At 32.3% G+C, this 22,471-nt stretch overlaps 1 protein-coding gene across 1 annotated transcript in view; it reads right to left on the bottom strand.

Moving 5' to 3' along the window:
• Positions 1–22,471, bottom strand: part of LOC134684947 (uncharacterized) — a 58,191-nt gene that overhangs the window by 21,367 nt on the left and 14,353 nt on the right. Inside the window, exons 8-13 of the mRNA XM_063544268.1 lie at positions 22,172–22,261; positions 19,775–19,799; positions 7,876–8,106; positions 5,296–5,847; positions 4,675–4,781; positions 1,887–2,340 (exon numbers count right to left, since the gene is read on the bottom strand). Coding sequence (XP_063400338.1) covers positions 1,887–2,340; positions 4,675–4,781; positions 5,296–5,847; positions 7,876–8,106; positions 19,775–19,799; positions 22,172–22,261 — 1,459 coding nt within the window. The remainder of the gene's footprint in view (positions 1–1,886; positions 2,341–4,674; positions 4,782–5,295; positions 5,848–7,875; positions 8,107–19,774; positions 19,800–22,171; positions 22,262–22,471) is intronic.

The following is a 22,471-nucleotide window of genomic DNA, read 5'->3' as shown; positions in this document are numbered from 1 at the left end:
GTTTTCTAATTTAAATGCCTAATTAGAGTTTTGACCCCAATTTTACGGTTCACTGAACATAGAAAATGATAGTGAAAATTTCAGGTTAAAGTTTTTGGTCAAGGTAGTTTTTGATAAAGTAGAAGTTTAATCAACTTGAAACTTAGTGTACATGTTCCCTTTGATAACATCATTATAATTTTAATGCCGAATTAGAGAATTTATTCCAATTTCACGGTCCACTAAACATAGAAAATGATAGTGCGATTGGGGCATCCGTGTACTGTGGACACATTCTTGTTTTAAACCAACATAGTTCTAGACTTCCATATCAGTAGTAAGTCATAAATGTTGTTTTCCTCTTGTGATGGATAATTGAAAACGGTTAGAAACTGGCTTTTCTTAAATTTTCTCAATGTTTCTTATTTTAGCATTTTTTTACCTTATTTTTTTTTTTTAATCAAAAAGATACCAAAAATTTCATTTTCATAATTTTTCACACCGAAATAGTACTAGACTTGCATATAGGTAGTTTATTCATAAGTGTTGTTTTCCGCTGGTGATGGATAATTGAAAACGGTCAGAAAACGGCTTTTCTCAAATTTTCTCAATTTTCCCTATTTTAGCATTTTTTTACCTTATTTCTTGAAAAAAATCAAAAAGATACCAAAAAATTTATTCTCATTATTTTTTACACCAACATAGTACAAGACTTCCATATAGGTAGTTAATTCATAAAGGCTGTTTTTCTCCATTGATTGATCATTGAAAACGGTTAAAACGGTTAGAAACTTGCAGTTCTCAATTTTCCTTATTTTAGCATTTTTTTACCTTATTTTTTTTAAAAAAATCAAAAAGATACCAAAAATTTTATTCCCATTATTTTTTACACCAACATAGTTCTAAACTTCCATATAGGTAGTTTAGTCATAAGGGCTGTTTTTCTTTAATGATGGATCATTGAAAACGGTTAGAAACTGGCATTTGGGTGGAATCAGAAAAAATGAAGATTTTAACATATTGGGGCATATTGTTTGCCCCATTATATTTAGGAAAGTAAATTAAATGTCAAACCAACAAGTTCAATACCAGCTAACTTTCAGCCAAATTTCATTTAGATATCTTGTACCAGCCAAACGTTTTATTAAAAAAACATGTCAAATTTGTCAGGAGTGTGACGCTTTTTGTGTGACAGGATTTTTTTTTAATAATTTACATGTTGAGTAAAAATTATTATGATGAATGCATGTATATGAAGATGGTTTATAATCATTCTTCAATACTAGGTTTTGTAGATTATAGATTGGTGTTATCATTGCACAAATATTATGTAAATAAATATACATTGTGAAAAGGTATGTACCAAAAATTAATATTGGCAAAATTTGATAATTTCTAAATTAAAGTGTTATGGTTGTATTTTAAAGGAGTATTTGTGTGTAAAACTGGTAAGTATTTATTGTATACATGTATAAGCTATCCATAAAAGGCTATACAGACATCCTGAGGTGCACAATTCACATATTGGATTTTTTTTGCCAATATTAATTTTTGGTACATACCTTTTCACAATGTAAACCTAGTATTGATGTCAAATTCACAAAAAATTGAAAAAAAATTATATATTCCCAGTCAGTATGTTATACTGAAAGGGTAAAATATAAGTTGGACCAAATTGATTTTTTTTAGTTGAACAGTCCTGCCTGGTGCTCTCTGACATTGCCTCTTAACAACTATAGGTTACCGTATGGCCTTCAACAATGAGCAAAGCCCATACCGCATAGTCAGCTATAAAAGGCCGCTATATGACAATGTAAAATAATGAGATTATTAGCATATTATATAGACACGTGGCTGCGTTTGATGGCCATGGAGAATATACAAGTGGATAGTATATCATATAATACCTGTAACAAAGGATCTCATCACTTCGACCAGAAGCAGCGGACTGATGATCACATAACCTTTCAACTGTGGGGTATCAAAATAGACTAATTTCCCTAGTGAGTGGTGAAATTGTAGAAATTTTCTCAGCTCTTCATTTGATAAGACAGACACCTTGCTGATGGAATTCAATTCTTCAACTTCTCTCAATGACAGTACTTGTTTCCCCTTAACAACCAGGTTAGCAATCTCAAGTTCAAGGGGAACAGATGCATTGGGCATTTCCTCTCCCCAACAAGGATGTTGAAAGGTAAGGTCTGTGATTGCTTTCTTAAGGACATCGATCTCTGGGTCTGTTTTGTCTGTGGCATTGATAAATATTTGGTTGGCAATCACCAGATGTCCTCGTCCTTCGTGGTCTTTAAATAACTCTTCTACTCCACTATATAACTCTGTACGCCGTGTTTCAATATCTTCCTATTAAGAAATACAGAAGTACAGAATGTAATAAGATTATATGGTGAAACGCAGTGTATGTACTGACATAGTTCATGTAAAACTAATTTATCACTGAATCCATTAATCCAAAATTAAAAGTTGATGATTTTAGACAAGTTTAATTCTCCTAAACAATTAATAGAAAAAACTAAATAAGGGCTTGTAAAATGACAGCAAACCGTTTATTGGTTGTTTATGTAAAACAATTAAGCAATTCATGGGGCCAACTCCTAAATGCCAAAAAAATAGAATATTCAACGAATCAACATATTGAGATTGAAATGTAATTACATTAAACTATGTTAAGTGTTCTTAGTAATTGCACAAATTGATATAAAGTGTTATTTTCCAATGAATCATGGATTAATTCCAAAAAAGCATCAATGGAATTTTGAATATTTAATTTGACCTCCATACTTTCATCACAAACATCATTTTGGAAGCGGATTAGATATAGAAGTTTTTGCACAGAAACGACATTCTGGTACATTTTCAATACAATCACCCGCTAAAATAATCCGCTAAACGGTGTTCTATATGATGCGCTTCTATGGCATTGTACATTAGAGGGTGATAACATTCTATGTGTATATACCAAACCCAGACTACAATAGAAGTAGGAAGATGTGGTATGAGTGACAAAGATACAACTCCCCTTCCATGTCACAAATGTTAAAAGTAAACTATCATAGCATGTTAAGGTCAAAGTACGAACTTCGACACAGAGCCTTCAATGACACCAAACAGCAAGCTATGCAGGGTCTTAACATTGACAACTGTTAAACTATTCAAACAGGAAAACCAACGGTCTAGATATAGGAAGATTTGGTGTGAGTGCCAATGAGACAACTTTCCATCCAAATAACAATTTATAAAAGTAAACCATGATAGGTCAATGATATATATATATATATATATATATATATATTACCCAGATGCTTCGCAGGGCGCAGCTTTATAAAACCACAGGGGTCGAACCCTGAACAGTTGGGAAAAGTATAGACACAACATTGGAGCTTGATACAGCTCTGAATTTGGGTTGTGATTGAAAAGTTGACACAGCTTAGGTTTCTGACACAGAATAAATATGGTCAAATGAAATTATTTTATTTTGCTTTTGAGCAATACACTAGGATGTTGGATATTAATCTCCTTAAAAAAAATAGTTTTTGCACAGAAACGACATTCTGGTACATTTTCAATACAATCAATGATCACTACACGATAACTGTAACAGTGAAATACGTCAATATAGGAATTGATTTCCATTGTGTCATCATTAAAACTTCAGTTATTGAACTGAAAAAAAACTCGGGTTTTTCAATTTGTTGGTAAAAATCCTATCTTCAAAGTCTGTAATAGATTCTTGATTTCAAAATATTTGAACCTTTCGAATTAGTAAAGAGACATTGCAGAAATGTGCATCTGATCTGGTGCAATCAAAATAATGATGTCAGATCTTGTATAGGTATTCTCAATAATCCTAAATTTGCCTTTTTCTGTTATATTCTAACAACAAACATGCCTTAATTTCAATCTGCTGCAGTGATTCTGACCTTTGACAGAAACGATGCTTCATTCTCAATTGATCTAATATTTGTCCAAACATTTATTTACCTTAAGTTTGGATTATTATTAAACAACTTCCCCCGAAAAAAGAAGGAATATTTTGGACATATCAAGCAAATGATAAAGGTTTGACGAATGATTGAAAGATTTTACATATAAGTTGAACTTCATTGTAACTTATGCAACAAAGGTACGACGTGTTTTGCTCATTCGTAGCACTATCTACCAAAGCTAATGAAACTTTATAACAAACAGTATTGACTTCAAAAGTGGTTACCTCCAACTAATTAATTCACAAATGTTAATGCATAAACCACACAACAGTTAGTAATATCACTTCTGCAACCTTGTTACAGTAGGGACAGTAGTAATTATGAATTATCCAATTATAAAACAATAAATTTTTCAAGAAAATGTTATTTGAGTTTCTCCTTACAGCTGGACAACCATTTTGCCAACTTGACCAATTTGCATTATAACACACCAGGTAGTTTCTTTAATATGTTAATTGATTATTTGTACCTCACTTCTTGGTATTAACGGGATGGTATTACAATATATGAACTATTCAGACCACTCGATCACTATAAGGCCCTTCAAATACTAAATGATAGGCATACAATAAATACATGAAATGAATAAGTCCGATTGTATGCTGAATTGTTAGTGAAAATAAGTGATGTAAAGAATACCATATGCCATTATCTGACGTGTCTGTATATCAGTTAACATTAGTTATCTTACCTTTGGTACTTTGTCTTTATGAGTAGCAACAAACAAGATCTTTGGAATACCTGTATATACTGCCTTACAATAGGTAAGGATACAGTTGACCCAGTGTTGTAAAAAAACTGAAAATAAAATATATCAATACAATACATTTCTTACGTCCATTTATATGGATATTCGGCTTAAATAGCTGGCTTGAGTTTGCAATATTGATATGGGTTTTTAGAAATTTCTTGTGTTTTTTGTCTGTAACTAAATACAAAATTGTTCTTTTATTTTTGAAGGTTATTGTCATTCCAAAGTAGGTTCTCTGACTCAATGACACTATGGATTCAATTTTGATCACTGCCCATATCATCAAGTTAACAATACCTTGCGAACATCATTTGATTGAAACATATTGAAGATCGTGATTCCAAACACCAGTTTTTCTCTTGGTAGATTTTGTATTAAAGCTTTCGTCTGTCAGCATGTTTCATCATTGATTTCCCTACTCTTACTTACACCCTCTGGTTCAATCGATGAATTTATAATTTGTATGATCAGTTAACAACATAGTTCATTTTTTGTTGATTTGTAAGTCTTGAAAGTTTTATATGTTTTATATCGATAACATGAATAGTTTTATAACATTACCTGCTGGAGTTGGAGTCAAATGCTGCCCTGGAAAACACAACACATCAGGAACCTGCTCATATAATCCTTGGCTTCCATCAAAAACAACAAGAAACAAAGCTCTGTAGGTCATGAAGGTCTGGTGTGTTGTAAAATACACATACTGTCCACCAAAGTCCCAGAAGATAAGTCGTCCCACTTTCATCTTGTACTTTCCACTCTTTAGGACTTTTTCCATTTTTCTTCTAATTTCATCTATAGTCATCTTTGCTTTCATTTTCTGTTTCAACTGCTGTCGTGATAGAGGCACAATAGAGGACGCCTCAGGTGATAACGTTAGGGCTGCTTGAGGTTGGTTTGAGACATTATCTGATGTGTTTGATGGGAGAGGCAATGCCATAGCTTCTGATTGGTGTAGGACACCTGGATTATCCATGTCATCGTCTTTACTTCTAGAAGGATTAATATCTGATGATTGGTGTTGGTCTAACTTTTCTCTTGCATTTGTTCCTTTTTCTTTTCTTGAAGTCATTAGCACCTTATTGTAAACAACATCCATGGCATTATAAGTTTCTGTAAGAAGAAAAAAAAAACTGCTTATATATCACTTTAACGTATACATAAGGAATTCTTGTATAAAAAGTTAAAATAAATGATTCTTACGACGAACAGAACTAGTTCATTCATTCACCTCTAAGTTTCATCTTCTCCGCAGAAGAACTACCACTAAATTAATAAAATTATGTCTGTCCAATTGCAAACAAAAGCAGGCGTTATTTATTTTTCTAATAAAGTTTTTAATTGAATAGCCTTGATAACATGACTTCAACAACTGTTTAAATTTGTTTGCGGGGCACTATCAATTATGACTGTATACGGTAATTTCCGATAAACAAATTCCGAAGTTTACAATCATGATCATCACCATTACTGATCATCACCTTCATCAACAAAAAAACGTATTATGTTGTGATTACTTCATATAATTAATGTTTTGACCACATCATATAATGTCCCGACAACTGCAAATAATGTTTGGACCACTGAGTATAATGTTTTGAGCACTTCATTTAATGTTGTGACCACTGCATATAATGTTGTGACCACTGTATACAATGTTGTGAACACTGTATATAATGTTGTGAGCACTGCATATAATGGTTTGACAACTGTATATAATAGTGTGAGCAATGCATACCATGCTGTGAGCGCTGCATATAATGTTGTGAGAACTGCATATTATGATGTGAGCACTGCTTATAATGGTTTGACAACTGCATATAATAGTGTGAGCAATGCATACAATGTTGTGAGCACTGCATATAATGTTGTGAGAACTGCATATTATGTTGTGAGCACTGCACATAATGGTTTGACAACTGCATATAATAGTGTGAGCAATGCATACAATGTTGTGAGCACTGCATATAATGTTGTGAGAACTGCATATTATGTTGTGAGCACTGCATATAATGGTTTGACAACTGCATATAATAGTGTGAGCAATGCATACAATGTTGTGAGCACTGCATATAATGTTGTAAGAACTGCATATTATATTGTGAGCACTGCATATAATGGTTTGACAACTGCATATAATAGTGTGAGCAATGCATACAATGTTGTGAGCACTGCATATTATGTTGTGAGCAATGCATATAATGCTGATCAATAACATATGGTAGTCATGACGTTCCATAGTTTTGCTTAAAAGGTTTCTGTATTAGCATATACATCTTTATTCTAACAACAAAACTCAGCATGTCTCTGTGAAGAATTGTCCTTTACTTTTGTAAGAAATCAGTGTTAATGATCGAGACAGTTTAAAGGGAAGCAGGACAATTCTAATTTTGTTTTGTTTTTCCTTAAGAAAAAAAATTATGTGCGGGCAGATCTGTCCAGCAAGGAATGAAATTGTCGCGGCTTAATACACAATAAAAAAAAATCAAATTTTGAAATGCAAATTCATGTTTTAGTAAAACATAGCACATATAAAAACATATTTAAATTTCTAAACTTACTGCAACTATTCATAAAAGCATTTCATGTCTATTTGAAAAGTATGCATGAATTTTATAAAATATGAAAACACATTAGAAATGGTACTGGGTAACATGTAATCGCCATGATCATGTCGAATGCACTTTGAGGACTGAAAGAATAAAACTGACTTAATAAATGTCCTACTACTGTTTGTAAAGGATTGTTTCAATTGTATTAAAGTCCAACATTCAGTATAAACACATATATATCACTATTTGTGAATCTGAAATTGCATCTATTAAATAAATGGAGAATGTGTCCATGGGACATATATTGATGCCCCACTTGCATAGCATGTAATAAAGGTACATGACTCAGGAATAGTGAAAGTGACGCCATTTTAATTCGAAATTGGTCTTAGTTCGGGGGTAATGAGCATTGTGTATAAGTTTCTGACAATTTGGTTGAGGCAAAGTTAAGTCGGAGAACTGACGTCTATACCTCACATAATGTACAGATGGACATATGAACGGACGTATAGACCGACAAGTTTAATAAACACTTAAAACCCACTCAACAGGGACATAAACAAACCAGGTTGTGTATTGCAAGTCTTACCTGGATTTATGAGAACCCATTCTCTGGTCTGGATATCTAGACCACAGCGACCTTCGAGAAGAGAGATTCCATCTGTAGAATGCCTCCCTTCCGGTATCACATCCCCAACTAATAGCTTCACTAATGACGATTTTCCGACCGCGACCTGGCCAGTCACCATACAGCGCATGTCAAAAGATTCGTAGGTACCTTGACCCGTTAAACGATTTAACTGTCGTTTTTTCTTGTATTCTGTAAAAAAAACATGAATGTGTTTTACTTAAATCATATGAATACCAATGGTATCAGGGAGGGGAGATGTTAAATAAATGAGGAATATGTCCATGGGACATAAATGCCCTTGCTTACATATAGCGTTAATATTAAGGGACATAACTCAATAACACTAAAAGTGACGCTCATTCAAATCCAATTTTATACTTTTTCGGAGTTATGTGATAATACGCATGGTGTATATGTAGGCTTCATCACATTTGATTTAGGCAAACTTAAGTTAGAGAACAGAAACGAAAATTTCAGCATTTTTTTTTTCATTTGTATAGAGGTCCATAATTAACTCTAGAATGGGAAGAGTGATGACACTGGAATTCAAACTCGATCTGTTTTGTGGTAATAAGCATTGTGTATAAGTTTTGTTACCATTTGGTTTAGAGATCAACTAAAGTTTTAAAGCGGTATACCAATTAAGGGACGTATGTACGGACCGACTGACAAACAAGGGGAAACCTCAATGTCCCCAGAAAATATACTAAATATACAAATGAACAGTTCAACTTACGGTACCAACTAAAATTAATTATAAATATAACATTGACTGGCAGGGGCATTACTCAAAAAGGTATAAGCTTTCAAATTCATGTTTATTTTCTCAAGTTTATTGATTGATGAAATTGTCAAACGTATATATCAAAATTACGATGTCAAAAAAGAACAATAAGATAATGCCTGGACTCGTTACATTGTATCAGCATTGGTTGTATATTCTACACTAGATGTCACCTAATTATCCATCAAGATAACATCCCAAGACGGCAGAGTCATATAACCCGATTTAAACATAATATAAAATATAAGATAAACACATACAATCATACGAGGAAGATTTTTCGGTGTCTCTTTGTTTTCCTGTTACATACTTGGTTTTCAAATATTCGTTTTTGTGCAATCCTAATGAAGGTAAATCTAGAAAAGCGCTTTGGACAAATGAAATTTATAGCGTGTTGTTTTCATTTTTTACAATTGATGTTTAACAGCTCTTAATTGTACATAGCTTTGGCAAACTATCTTCAAAGTAAGACAACTGTATAGTTTTTTTTTATAACTTCCATCTTTTGCGTGATTTAAATAATGAAACTTTCTCAAAATTAATAAAAAAAAACTACTAAATTGATGAAGACATTCAACAGTCAGAGCTCAGACATTAACAAGTCGATTTTTGTTTTTTGACTCAGCTTGATACGACCGCAGAGGTCGAACCCTAAACAGGTGGGGCAAATATGGACACAACATTCAAGCTTGATACAGCTCTGAATTTGGATTGTGATTAAATATATAAGACACATCATGGGTTTCTAACACAGAATGAATGTGGTCTAAGAACTTAAAACTTTCAAATTGGACATTTAGCTATTATTTTTTTTTTATTATGAATTTACTTTATTGTAACAAATAAACTAGCACAAAATGTATGAACAAAGGTTAACAGAATGGCATATATACACAAAGGAAGTATTAAATAATAAAACAACAATTGAATATATGATGGTGCAACAATAGGTTTAAAAGAAATAATAATCTTATAATATTGGAATCTTATTTGTTCTTGTAATATCTATTAGTGATGTTACAATCAAAATTCGACATTTATTATTTATTCTATAACAGGTGCCCCGGGACTTCAGTATTTGTTATATTCCTCTACAGAGAGGTTTTTATATGAAATTTTTTTTTTTCTAAGTTCAAGTGTACATGTTCCTTTAAATAGTTTTTTTAAAGCATTTAAATTTGGCAAAACTTCTTTTAATTTTGTTCGGAAAATATAGTATTTTGAAAGCAGGATATTCTTATTTTTAACAAAATTCAATTTAACATGTTCGTAGATACCAAAGAGAATAATCATAATATTCAATCACAGTTCAATATTTGTCATTTCAAAAATCCAGATTTTTCGTGAAAGCCAGAGATAGGCGACCATCGGACAGCTACAAAATAAATGTTCTATGGTCTCTGGTCTTTCTTTGCAAAATGTACATATGTTGCAACTATCTAATTTCTACTTGTAAAGTAATGAATTAGTTCCTAAAATTCTATGGATAATTATATATTGGAACCAGCAAAGTTTAGTGCTTCTAGTATATTTTGTACACGAAGTGTGTATTTTTTTCCAGTTAATACCGGTCATATTAAGATGGTTCTCCAATTTTTCCCTTGCAGCAAAAGTAATATATTTCTCGTTCAATACTAATTGTACATGTTCTTTGAACCTTTTTTTTTTATTCAAAGAAGATACTTATGTTAAAAGGTAGTATTACTTCAATAATGATCGTGTTTAACCACTCATTAAAAGAGTGTGGTTTTCCATAGTAATATGTAAAATATTTGGCCTAAATTGATATAGTTGTTGAAAAATTTGAAATGACCTAACCTCCAAATTCCAGCGTTTGCCCAGTTTTTATAGTCGACACTTGAACCACCAATTGTAATGTTTTCTACCCCCCATAATGAAGAAAATATAATTTCATCACTTCATTTTGGTTTCTACAGTGATTAAGGCTTTTCGAAGCATCAAAAGCCTCTTGCAAAAATTTATTTGATGACCTTTTAATAGGCCCAATATAATTTAAATCAATAAAATGTTTTTTGCTCAACAATAGAGACTAGTCTCACCCACTTTGAATTCGAATTATACATCCGTCTTATTCATGTAAGTTTCAGTCCCTGTCTAAATGCTTTTAAATTTAGAATTTTAAACCACCCATATAATAATCTTGACATAAAAGATCTCGTTTGACCTTATCTGGTTTATTATTCCAGATAAAAGCATACATTTTATTTGTTAAATTACATAAAAGAGGGACGAAAGATACCAGAGGGACAGTCAAAATCATAAATTGAAAAAAACTGACAATGCCATGCCTAAAAATGAAAAGGACAAACAGGCAAACAATAGTTCACATGACACAAGATAGAAAACTAAAGAATAAACACGAACCCCACCAAAAACTAGTTGTTCCGGAAGGGTAAGCAGATCCTGCTCCACATGTTGTATCCATCGTGTTGTTTATGAGATAACAAATCAAGTAAATAATCTAATTCGGTAGGTCACATTACATATTCTCATCTGGACTATGGATAGATAGAAACAGATTATTTAATTTAGATATGACCAAAGTTTATAAAAGTTTTTAAAATGGTAATCTTTCCAAAAGGGTGACATACTGTTTTGACAATTTTTTCAAAGTTTTGTTTATATAATCATAAACTGGCAGATAATTTAAATTAATCATTCTGTCTAGTCAACTGAAAAAAGTCATTCCAATGAGCTTAAATGTACTGGAGCCCCATTTCAATCCCCACTTTACACAAATTTGATTCAGGCTATGTTTTTTGCTACCTATCCAAACTACACTTGTTTTTCTATACTAATATTACGACCCGATATTTCAGCATACAATAAGAGAACACAAAGAGATGCATCGACGGATTCAGGGGAGCCATCTAATATCAATGATGTATCATCTGCATATTGAGAAAGTACAAATTCTGTGTCATCTATAGTAATACCCTTTATCTCCCTACTATTTCTTACCAAAATGCCTAATATTTCTGCACATAACAAGAAGACAAAAGATCTTCCTGTCTTCAGCCTCTCTCTACAGTGAAAAATTCTGACAGAAAAGAGTTTTGTGTCACTGCAGCTGTTATATTGTTATAGAAGGTTTTAACCCAGGATATAAGTGATTCACCAAAATCAAAATATCTTAATGTATCATAAAGAAAGAAATGACCACGTTATGGAATCGAATGCTTTCTCAAAATCAATCAGCAAGAGAATTCCTGGAATATTTCTTTCTTCAGTAAAATGTAAAATATCATATATTTAAGAAATAATTCATGGAAGCCATAGATTTGTTGGAAATTTACACATGGCCTGGGCCGTGATATTCGAATTTTATCCTGAGCCTTTGGCTCCATCATACGGTGTTTATATATCACAACTCGTTCTGTTTGCCCGTGTGTGTTCTGATGTCATAGATTTTAACGAACGTAATCAATGCATCACTGGTAAATAGTTGTGTCAGGGATTTCGATACCATAAATTACTGAAAACTCTTACTAAATTCTTTCATAGATACAAAGATTTGATTAGTAAATTTGGCTATACTTGTAGAAAGCATATTAAAAATGGTATTTCACATCCTAAATTTTATGGTAATATTGTACTTAAAGCGAGGAAATCACTATGTGATCCTTGTAAACTCATCGAACCTTTAAACAAACTTATAAGTAAGGGTTATCGTACCAATATTGTAATTAGATCTCTGAATATAGTTCACATAGACACTAATATTGATTTTGTCATTAACAAATTAAAACATAACTAAATTTCATTATCTTTTGAGGCGAGATGTATAGAGACATAGACACGTTAACTTTTATTCCTATAGAAGTCGCTTTTCATTATAATACTACTTGTCAATACATTTATTTTTGGCATTGCACAAGTCATGTCTTCTTTGACTATTAATGACGTTAAAATACTAAATCCCTGTGATGTGTTTTAGTCGATTTTAGTATCTGATGCATGATTTTTTATTATTAATTGGTTTTGGCTTTTAACTAGCTGTCAGTAAAAGAAGAGGGACGAAAGATACCCAAGGGACAGTCAAACTCGTAAATCTAAAACAAACTGACAACGCCATGGCTAAAAATTAAAAAGACAAACAGAAAAACAATAGTACACATGACACAACACAGAAAACTAAAGAATGAACAACACGAACCCCACCAAAAACCTAGGGTGATCTCAGGTGCTCCGGAAGGGTGGGCAGATCCTGCTCCACATGCGCACCCATCGTGTTGCTTATGTGATTACAAATCCGGTAAATAGTCTTATTCGGTAGGTCAAATTCATGACAGGGAAGGGGATTGTAGTTACGACGTAAGGAACATATGCGATATCATTTGTGAAACGGTTATTCCAGAACGGTCAACCAACTCGTGATGGCGTCCGTAAAATTTAAGAAGGGATGATTTCAACTTCACCATTTGGAACTCTTGGTTTAATAGCTTCTTTGTGAGCAGTAACCCTCTATCAAGACAATCATGATAGGAAATGCAAGCATGGGATTATCGTATCAATTGGGAGATATAGCTGTCAGTAACTGCGAGTACTCTCAAATCTTATTTTCTTGTTAATTTGACCTGTTGATACTGTTTATAATGCTTTTTTGTTATTTTTTATTTATATGGATCTTGTCTGTACACCAGCTTTGATTATTTGTAATATCTTCAATTTGTCACTTATTCTTACATCATTTGTATAAACTTCAAGATTATAAAAAACGTTTTTTTTCTAAAGTGAACATTGATTGGTTAAATATTTCTCAGTGATGTCCTGTGTTTGAATTTGTTTGTTAGCTTTTTGGTCATGAATGTTTGTCTCTAATATTTAATTAACTGTGCACTTGTATTCAGATATCGCAGATCAAATTTATTCGTTCATTGTGTAATCATACGTTTTTTGATTGAGTTAAGTCTGCCAATTGATATTTTATCGTATGTTTTTCTCTTTTGTGATGTAATGCTATTGTTTCAGAAAAAGGGAGAAGGTTTGGATCCATTAAAACGTTTAATCCCGCTGCAAATGTTTGCACCTGTCCTAAGTCAGGAATCTGATGTACAGTAGTTGTCGTTTGTTTATGTAATATATATGTGTTTCTCGTTTCTCGTTTTGTTTATATAGATTAGACCGTTGGTTTTCCCGTTTGAATGGTTTTACACTTAGTCTAGTAATTTTGGGGCCCTTTATAGCTTGTTGTTCGGTGTGAGCCAATGCTCCGTGTTGAAGGCCGTACTTTAACCTTTAATGGTTTACTTTTTAAATTGTCATTTGGATGGAGAGTTGTCTCATTGACACTCACACCACATCTTCCTATATCTATTGAAAACATAATTTCTAGTCTCAAGATTTAAAAAAAAAATGGTAAATTTTTCTCCTTCTTCAATCCACTGACTTCTTGGACAAACATATTGTCCCTGAATTTTCTTTTGTCTATGCATTTTAAGTTATGCTTTTTTATGATCAATCTCTTTTAAAATGTCTACTGTTAGTGCATTTTCTTCTAATTGTTTTTTAATTTTAAAATAATCTCATTTTCAGTTTTTATACCCACCGTTTTTTTATAAGAGGCATATGAAATAGTTTTGCCGCGTATTTCTGTGAGTAAAGTTTCGAAAAAAATACTGGTCATCAACAGTAAATTCAATTTCAGAGTTGTCAATATTTTGTAAATTTTCATCTCTATATATCTTGGCGGTATATTGTTCTTTTACTGTACTTTTTTTTATATCTTTAACGTAGTCAGTATCAAGAAGAAGGGAATTGTTAAATTTCGAAAGGCCTCTGCCTTTTATAAATTCATTAATCTTGAAAGAAAAGATCACTGGTGAATGATCACACCTGTAACTATTATCAATTTTAACATCACTAACAAAGTGAAAAATATTATCAGAAATAAGAAAAAAGACTAAACAAGACTGTTTCCCTCCAAGTAAATATTTTCACATTGGGGTATAATTCTCTAAATGGATCAACTAGATTAACGCGCAGTAGTATAGAGTCAGATACACGGTGTTCATGAGCGAAATATTTTGTTTTTATTAAGGTTGTATGTCTATACGATAACACTTAGCAGGGTTTATTTCAGTTTATCATATGTTATGACAAACACAACCATTATTCCTATTTATTATTTTAGGAAGTACACGTAGGGAGCAGTTAATTCTGGCCTACCATGTTGTAGACAATTAACACTGTAACCGCAATAAAAAAAAAAGACTAGAGCGACGGTGATTTTACAAATCAGGATTACGCTCGAGATTAAAAGACATTAAAAAAACATTGCTAATACTCTCATTTTTTTATTAATCAAATTGTCTACATAAAATCACGAGAATCTTACATAATCAAACGATAAATTAACTTTAGTTTTTAAAATTATAACAGTATACTTTATTTCAGTTGTATTTATCCTGCGGCATTATTTTAAATATAGGATACCCCATTTGCTGACCAAATTCATCTTTCAGTCCCGTTGCTGCTTGACATGGTTAAACATATACTGCCACATGTAATGCTCAAAACTACTATAAACTTGAATCGTTCTTTTCTTTCTTTTTCGTTTCATTTCCTTAGTGAGCATGACAAAAGTAAAATCACAAAAATACCGAAGGTACGCACATACCAAATATAGTTATCCAATTACTTATAACACATGTATAATAAGAGAGAATTTAACATTACAAAAAATCTTAACTTTTTTTTCAAGTAGTCACTGAACCATGACAATGAGGTCAAGGACATTGGACATGTGACTGACGGAAAGTTCGTAACATGAGGCATCTATATACAAAGTATGAAGCATCAAGGTCTACCTTTTAAAATATAAAGCTTTTAAGAAGTTTGCTAACGCCGCCACCGTAGCCGCCGCCACCGGATCATTATCCCTATGTCGAGCTTTCTGCAACAAAAGTTGCAGGCTCGAAAAAAAACAGACCAAAAAACAAAAACTTAACTATAACTACTGAACCATGAAAATGAGGTAAAGGTCAGATGACACCGGCTAGTTGAACATGTACACTTTAAAGTCCTTCCATACACCACATACATGTATACTAAACCTAATGCTTATAGTATCTGAGATATGGACTGGACCACCAAAACTTAACCTTGTTCACTTATCAATGAAATCAGGTCGAGGTCAAGTGAAAACTGTCTGACGGGCATGAGGACCTTGCAAGGTACGCACATACCAAATACAGTTATCCTATTGCTTAAAATAAGACAGAATTTAACATTTCAAAAAATCCTAACTTATTTCAAGTAGTCACTGAACCATGAAAATGAGGTCATGGACATTGGACATTTGACTTGACGGACACTTTGTAACATGACGCATCCATATACAAAGTATGAAGCAACCAGGTCTTCTACCTTCTAAAATATAAACTTTTTAAGAAGTTAGCCAACGCCACCGCCGGATCACTATCCTTATGTCGAGCTTTCTACAACAACAGTTGCAGGCTCGACAAAAATGGTTTAATTTTAAAAATGTACTTTCATTTTCAGACTTATTTTAGTCAGAAAATGACAGACTTGTTTAGGTCTATTTATGTTTATGAATTAATTCACCGTGTATCATCGTACAGCGGATATAGGTACTAACGAGCAGGCGTGAGCGATTTTGATCTTACACGGTAACAAAAATCTTTGTTTTGTTCACATAATATCTATGTGTACTTCAATCTAAACATAAGTGCTGAAATGATTTGGTCGTAGGTTGATGATTAGAGATGTCTCATTATTTTCTTAAACAAGAGGGATTACTAAATCATTGTAAAAGCATGTGCAAATACTTGTCAAAGAAGGTGGCCCTCGTCTCATCAGATATAATTCTATATTCATTGCAACTCTTTTTCTGATAAAGGGTCAATGTATGTGTGTAATAAATATAGCTGTTTCAATAATTGGCATTAAAATCTTTTTTTCGATATTTTATCCCCATAGAAGAGTTGTGTACGGTGTTTAGTTGATCACATAAATCCTTATGTACGGTGCATAGTTAAGTTGTTGTACACCGTACACAAAAAACTTTATTTTACTCGTTAATTACCCAAAACGTTTCAAGGAATAAGTAATCACAGGTAGGTTTGTGATTGGTAACTATTACTTTTGCCCAGTATTAAGTTTCTTTCAGATAAAACATGTAAATGTCTCAACAACTGTATCGAAATTGAATGTTGGTGTTGACATTCACAACTATTTGCGCATGTACAAGTTAATTGTTCTTATTAGAATATCAAAGTTGTTTTATGAATAGAAAAAAATCGAAGCGAAAATTATTTGGGAGCAGGAATTTCAAATGTTTAGAAATGTACATTGAATATTGATAAAGCAAAACAAAGATTTTCGTTACCGTGTAAGGTCAAAATTGATCATGCCCGCTTGGTTAGTACCTATATCCGGTGTACTGATGATACACGGTGTTATTTATAATTTTAGTTGGTAGCCAAAGTGAACCACGTATGACAACATAAACCTTCCAGAGAGTTTAAATCTATATCAGTATGTCACATTATTTAATTGAACATTTTTACTTAACATAGATTACTTTCTTTATTATGTTTGGTTACAGATGGTTGCATTGTAAAGTAAATAAACATTATTTCGTTTTTTAGGCTCTCATGCATATTTTTTTCTTACAAGACAAAGCATTGTTTTTCAATGTTCATGTAGATGCTTGACCTTTTTATAAATATGCATGGGTCTTGATGTTGACCAATTTTGGTAACTTATTGACTTGTATCAGTCATCAAAGTTTAATGAAAACTGCTCTAATTAGTTATCCATAGTACCAGGATTATAATTTTAATCGCCAGACGCGCGTTTCGTCTACATAAGACTCATCAGTAAAATCTTATAACTAGGAAACGTAAAATCGAAAATTGGTTAAGCGTTTTTGAGTTAATGTCCGACATGATGACTACGGACGGACGGACAGGCTGACGGTCAAGGGTATACTATAATACATTCCGTAAGCATGTACACGGGCGTATAAACATTATTGTTTCAGGTGCAATTTCTGTAAAATGGGCTGTCCCATTCGTATGAAAAATATTTTCAAAATATCTATATACTGTCTTTTCATCAATAAAAAAAGTTTATTTCCATGTCTCATAAATTCCATGAAGTTCTGACAAAGTTACTAATGATTAAAAAACTTTTAACTACTGACTGAACCTAAATGTGGACACATTCAACATAATTAATGTGAGCTTGTTATGTCTCGCTTCAGCCAAAAATGTCATCAACTCGATATAAAACCAGTACTATGAATTTGGGAGTTCAAATTAAGAAAGTGTTTCTCTCTGCCTTAAAAATACATAAGGGGTTCCGCAGAATCCTGAGTCTCGCCTGTGATTACTGCTATTCGTCAACGTTTGACTTAAAAAGTGACTTCATTTATCAGAAATTCAAACTTTCTCTTCATATGCTATTTCGTGGTCCTGAAGCTTAGTTTCTGTTCAAGTTTCATAAGAATCCATGAAGATTTAAACATTCATCATGTCATAAAAGTTTAATCCTAAACTGTCTGTAAATGTTAACTGTAAAGAGTCAGTCTATCGGAAAAAAAAATCAAAAAAAAATCAAAAGTTTGCTTCAGACATTATCCCTTAATCAGCAAAAATCTTGTACCAAAGTTTCATAAAGTTTTATGAAGATTTGATAAAGTAATTGATGTGTAACAAACTGCAGACTGTATCCATTTGTTAACTGCAAAATAAACTAAGACCATTTATATGTTAAATACATACAAATGAAAATATTTTTTATGAAAATAAGACTCAGTGAATGAAGAACAGATCAGACGAACATAATGGTATCTCAATATTCTCAAAAGCATTTCGCTAGTGGGTAATCATAAAGACACAAACAGGTCGTATATCGGTCAACCAATTTGTTATGATGACTGTAAAACTACATTTTGTAAGGTAGTGTTAATTTGTCAGTTTTCTCATAGCTCTGTTGAAGCAGACAGGTGTAAATATAACTCAAGCTATGAAATCACTGAAATAATTGTAATGTGGACAGTCGTTCCTGGTGCAGAAAAAATTAGTACAGAAGATGTTTTTAAACAAACACAACACAAGATCTGCCATAAAGACAAAATTCTGAAAATAACGAAAAGGTATAGCAATAAGACTCTTTTCAGGATTTCTGATTTGGGACAGCACATGAATATACAGATATATGGAAGTTTTAAATTAGTGTTTTGATATCTCAACCCCCAACCTTCTTTTATTCACGATCAGAAGTTTAACAAAACAGACATCCAATAAAGGGCTGGCTTTAGCGCATGATACGCCCGTTGCTCTTTTAACATTTATAAAAATGGAAAGGGAGCTTATGTTAATAGATATAAACAATTTATCAAAGTTGCATAAAATTTTGTGAAAGTGTTAGTTATTGTCCCAAAATTGGAAAATCACCCCTTTTTTAGGCATAAAAATTCATAACACGGAAATGTAAAATCTGAAATTTATAAAAATTGAAAAGGAGCTTACATCAATAGATAAAAACAATTCACCAAAGTTTCATGGACATTGGTGAAAGCCTTTTTGAGTTATTGTCCGAAGTGTTAAAAATCCCCCTTTTTTATGAATAAAGCCCCATAAATCCAAAACTTAAAATCTGAAATTTATAAAAATTGAAAGGGAGCTTACATCAATAGATATAAACAATTCACCAAAGTTTCATGGACATTGGTGAAAGCCTTTATGAGTTATTGTCCGAAGTGTTGAAAATCCCCCTTTTTTTATGAATAAAGCCCCATAAATCCCAAACTTAAAATCTGAAATTAAAAAAAAACGAAAGGGAGCTTACGTCAATAGATATAAACAATTCACTCAAGTTTCATGGAAATTGGTGAAAGCGTTTTTGAGTTATTGTCCGAAGTGTGGACGAAGGACGGACGGACAACGGTATACCATAATAGGTCCCGTCTAAAAGACAACGGGCGTATAAAAACTAACTATCAATACTAGTACAGGAAAAACACTTTATTCTTAAATAACGGTATGATAGATAAGAATACTGTCAGATCATAACTAGACTTACCTTCTGGAGTCTTTAACATGACAGTCTACAAAAGAATAAACAATCTGATGTTACATAACAATTCATAATCCTGGTGTGTCCACGGTAAAATGTTAAGCCATTAAGACGAGAAAATCAACAGTCTGATATCAAGCAATCAATAATCGAAGTACAAATATATCAGACATGAACCAAAAACAACTGGATGAAGTACAGGCTTCAGACTTGGAACATGCACATACATAAAGTGGTGGTTAAACAGGTTTGTGAGTGCTCAATCCCCCAAAACTTGAGACAGTGGTGCAACAACACAACACAATAACATATCAGTTTGAAAATATCTAACGCATCAGTTTGAAATGGACGAAAAGTGATGACAAAAACTGTTTTGGCCCTTCAGGACAGTTGAGCTAAAAACCATGAAAAAATGTAAACATGACTATACACAATACTAGATATGGACAATGCCCCCAACTCCCTTTTCTGCTCTACCACATGCACAAGTATAGTTCCACATATTTTAGATTTGACAAACAGTGATGTTGGCATACAACTTGAAATTGTTACGCTGTCTGCAAGACACAAATGATGCCTCCGCCTGACCATAGGAAATTATAAATTTAACACTATGTATGATGATGTGACTGTAGGAGGAGATAGCAAGACAAACCATGATCTCTTTATGCAGCTAGTACTAAAAACATGACTAAGTCCAACTACCTGTCATTCTCAGAATATTTGAAAAAAATCTAAATCCTGTGGCCATGCACACCTTTATTATGTTTATGAACATCCTACAAAACATTAAAGTTGTACCTCCAACTGTAGGAGGAGATAGCCGGACGAACAATGTATCCTACTCCGGACGGACGAACATAAAAAACATAAAAACATAAAAACAATCAACAACATCTTTAAAATCTTTTACAAACCACAAAAAAGTCTATTTACATTATTAGGGTTATGCATCTTCTTGTTATAATACTGTTATATTTTATTAGCATACAAATAAATCAAAAAGGACAAGATTCATGATGTATTCAAATTGTAAATAACTTGCTTTATTTGTGTAACAGGTTCAAACTGAAAATACCTCACTGTATCTGCATATGTATGTATATAAATTACTGTACACGGTTTACTTTTTTTTTTTAATTAAACGTGGAAAAATTAATCAAAATATTAAAATTGAGGTTACATTTATAACTAATATAAATTTTGAGAGCATCATTACTATAGCTACAAATAATGTCTCAAATATTTGTATTTGCACACACTGAGAAAAAATCATTATCCTTTACTAGTCATGATAATTTGTTTTTCTTACATGCAATACAACATGATGGTAGATTACCTTCGCCTTATTTGGTATAACTTTTTGGAATTTTCGATCCTCAATCCTCTTCAACTTGTTATTGTTTGGCTTTTTAAAACTTTTGATGAGCGTCACTGATGAGTCTTATGTAGACGAAACGCGCGTCTGGCGTACTAAATTATAATCCTGGTACCTTTGATAACTATTAGAATATTTAATAATGTTGTGATTAACTTGTAATTGTATTTATATTAGATTCTAAAAGATTTTACACAGGTTTTTCTACAATTGTAAAAAATGATGTAAAGAAGTGCATTTATATATATGTTTATCACATACTTACATACATATAGATTCGTACATAGATAACAGTGGATTATCTGATATATCCAATCGAGAAAGTTAAATTATCAATTTTAAAGTCAGAGCCTCAGTTATAACTTAACTATCGAGATTGGATAAACACAATGATACACAAGTAACTATGTAAGAATCTGTTTCTCTAATGATTAAAAATAAATTTTCTTTTTTTGTTAAACGAAAATCCCCTTCGTGTGCCTTTCACATTCCACGAAGTTGTAAATTTCATTAACACCTGTTAGCATATTTTGATTCATCCAGTTAGCTAGAAAGGTTATGACCCTTAAAATCATCCAATGATCTTTTGAGATCACCGGCAACCACACGTTGATTAAATTTTTTTATACAATGGGTTCGGAAAGGGATAAATTTCCATAGAATTAAAGAAACATTTAAATCAATCTTTTCATACACTGATACATAATGCACATATTATGCTTAAATAAAAGGAGATGTGATTTATCAACCAAGAAGACAGCAACCCGACAAAAGAAATACCAAAAAGATATCCAAACAGATGAGTACACAGTTTTCAAACATTTTTCTTTCACATATGCCAACATCTACATTCTGACATTAGGTAACAAGCTTGTCATCTTACATTGTTAAATGACAACAAATACCACATAGACAACTAAAGGCAAATGTTTTATTGAAACTTCTTTGTACCAAGTTTGTTGTGACTCTAACATATCTGTGACATATTTGTGAATATCTCTTTTTTATTGAGATAAAATATTTACCTTAAGGAAGTCCATCACTTCTTTCTTTTTCTTTTTCTTTTCAGAATCATCATAGCTTTCCATTGTTACCATATCATAAGGAGTCTGACCCTGAAATACAATCAAATAATCTTTCATCAATCATACACATATACATCTTCTTTTATTTCATAAACTGTAAAACGATAAATAATAGGTAACTGTTGCATTAATTTTACCTATATAATGTAAAACAATAAATAATAGGTAATTGTTGAATAAAGGAGTAAGTTCGGTAAGGGCCATATTTGACCTCAATTATAAAGTTCATAGTTACAAGAC

This window comes from Mytilus trossulus, chromosome 9 (assembly GCF_036588685.1).
Source record: "Mytilus trossulus isolate FHL-02 chromosome 9, PNRI_Mtr1.1.1.hap1, whole genome shotgun sequence".
Lineage (NCBI taxonomy): Eukaryota > Metazoa > Mollusca > Bivalvia > Mytilida > Mytilidae > Mytilus > Mytilus trossulus.
The sequence above is the reverse complement of the archived record's forward strand: the minus strand, read 5'-3'. Positions and strand labels throughout refer to the sequence as shown.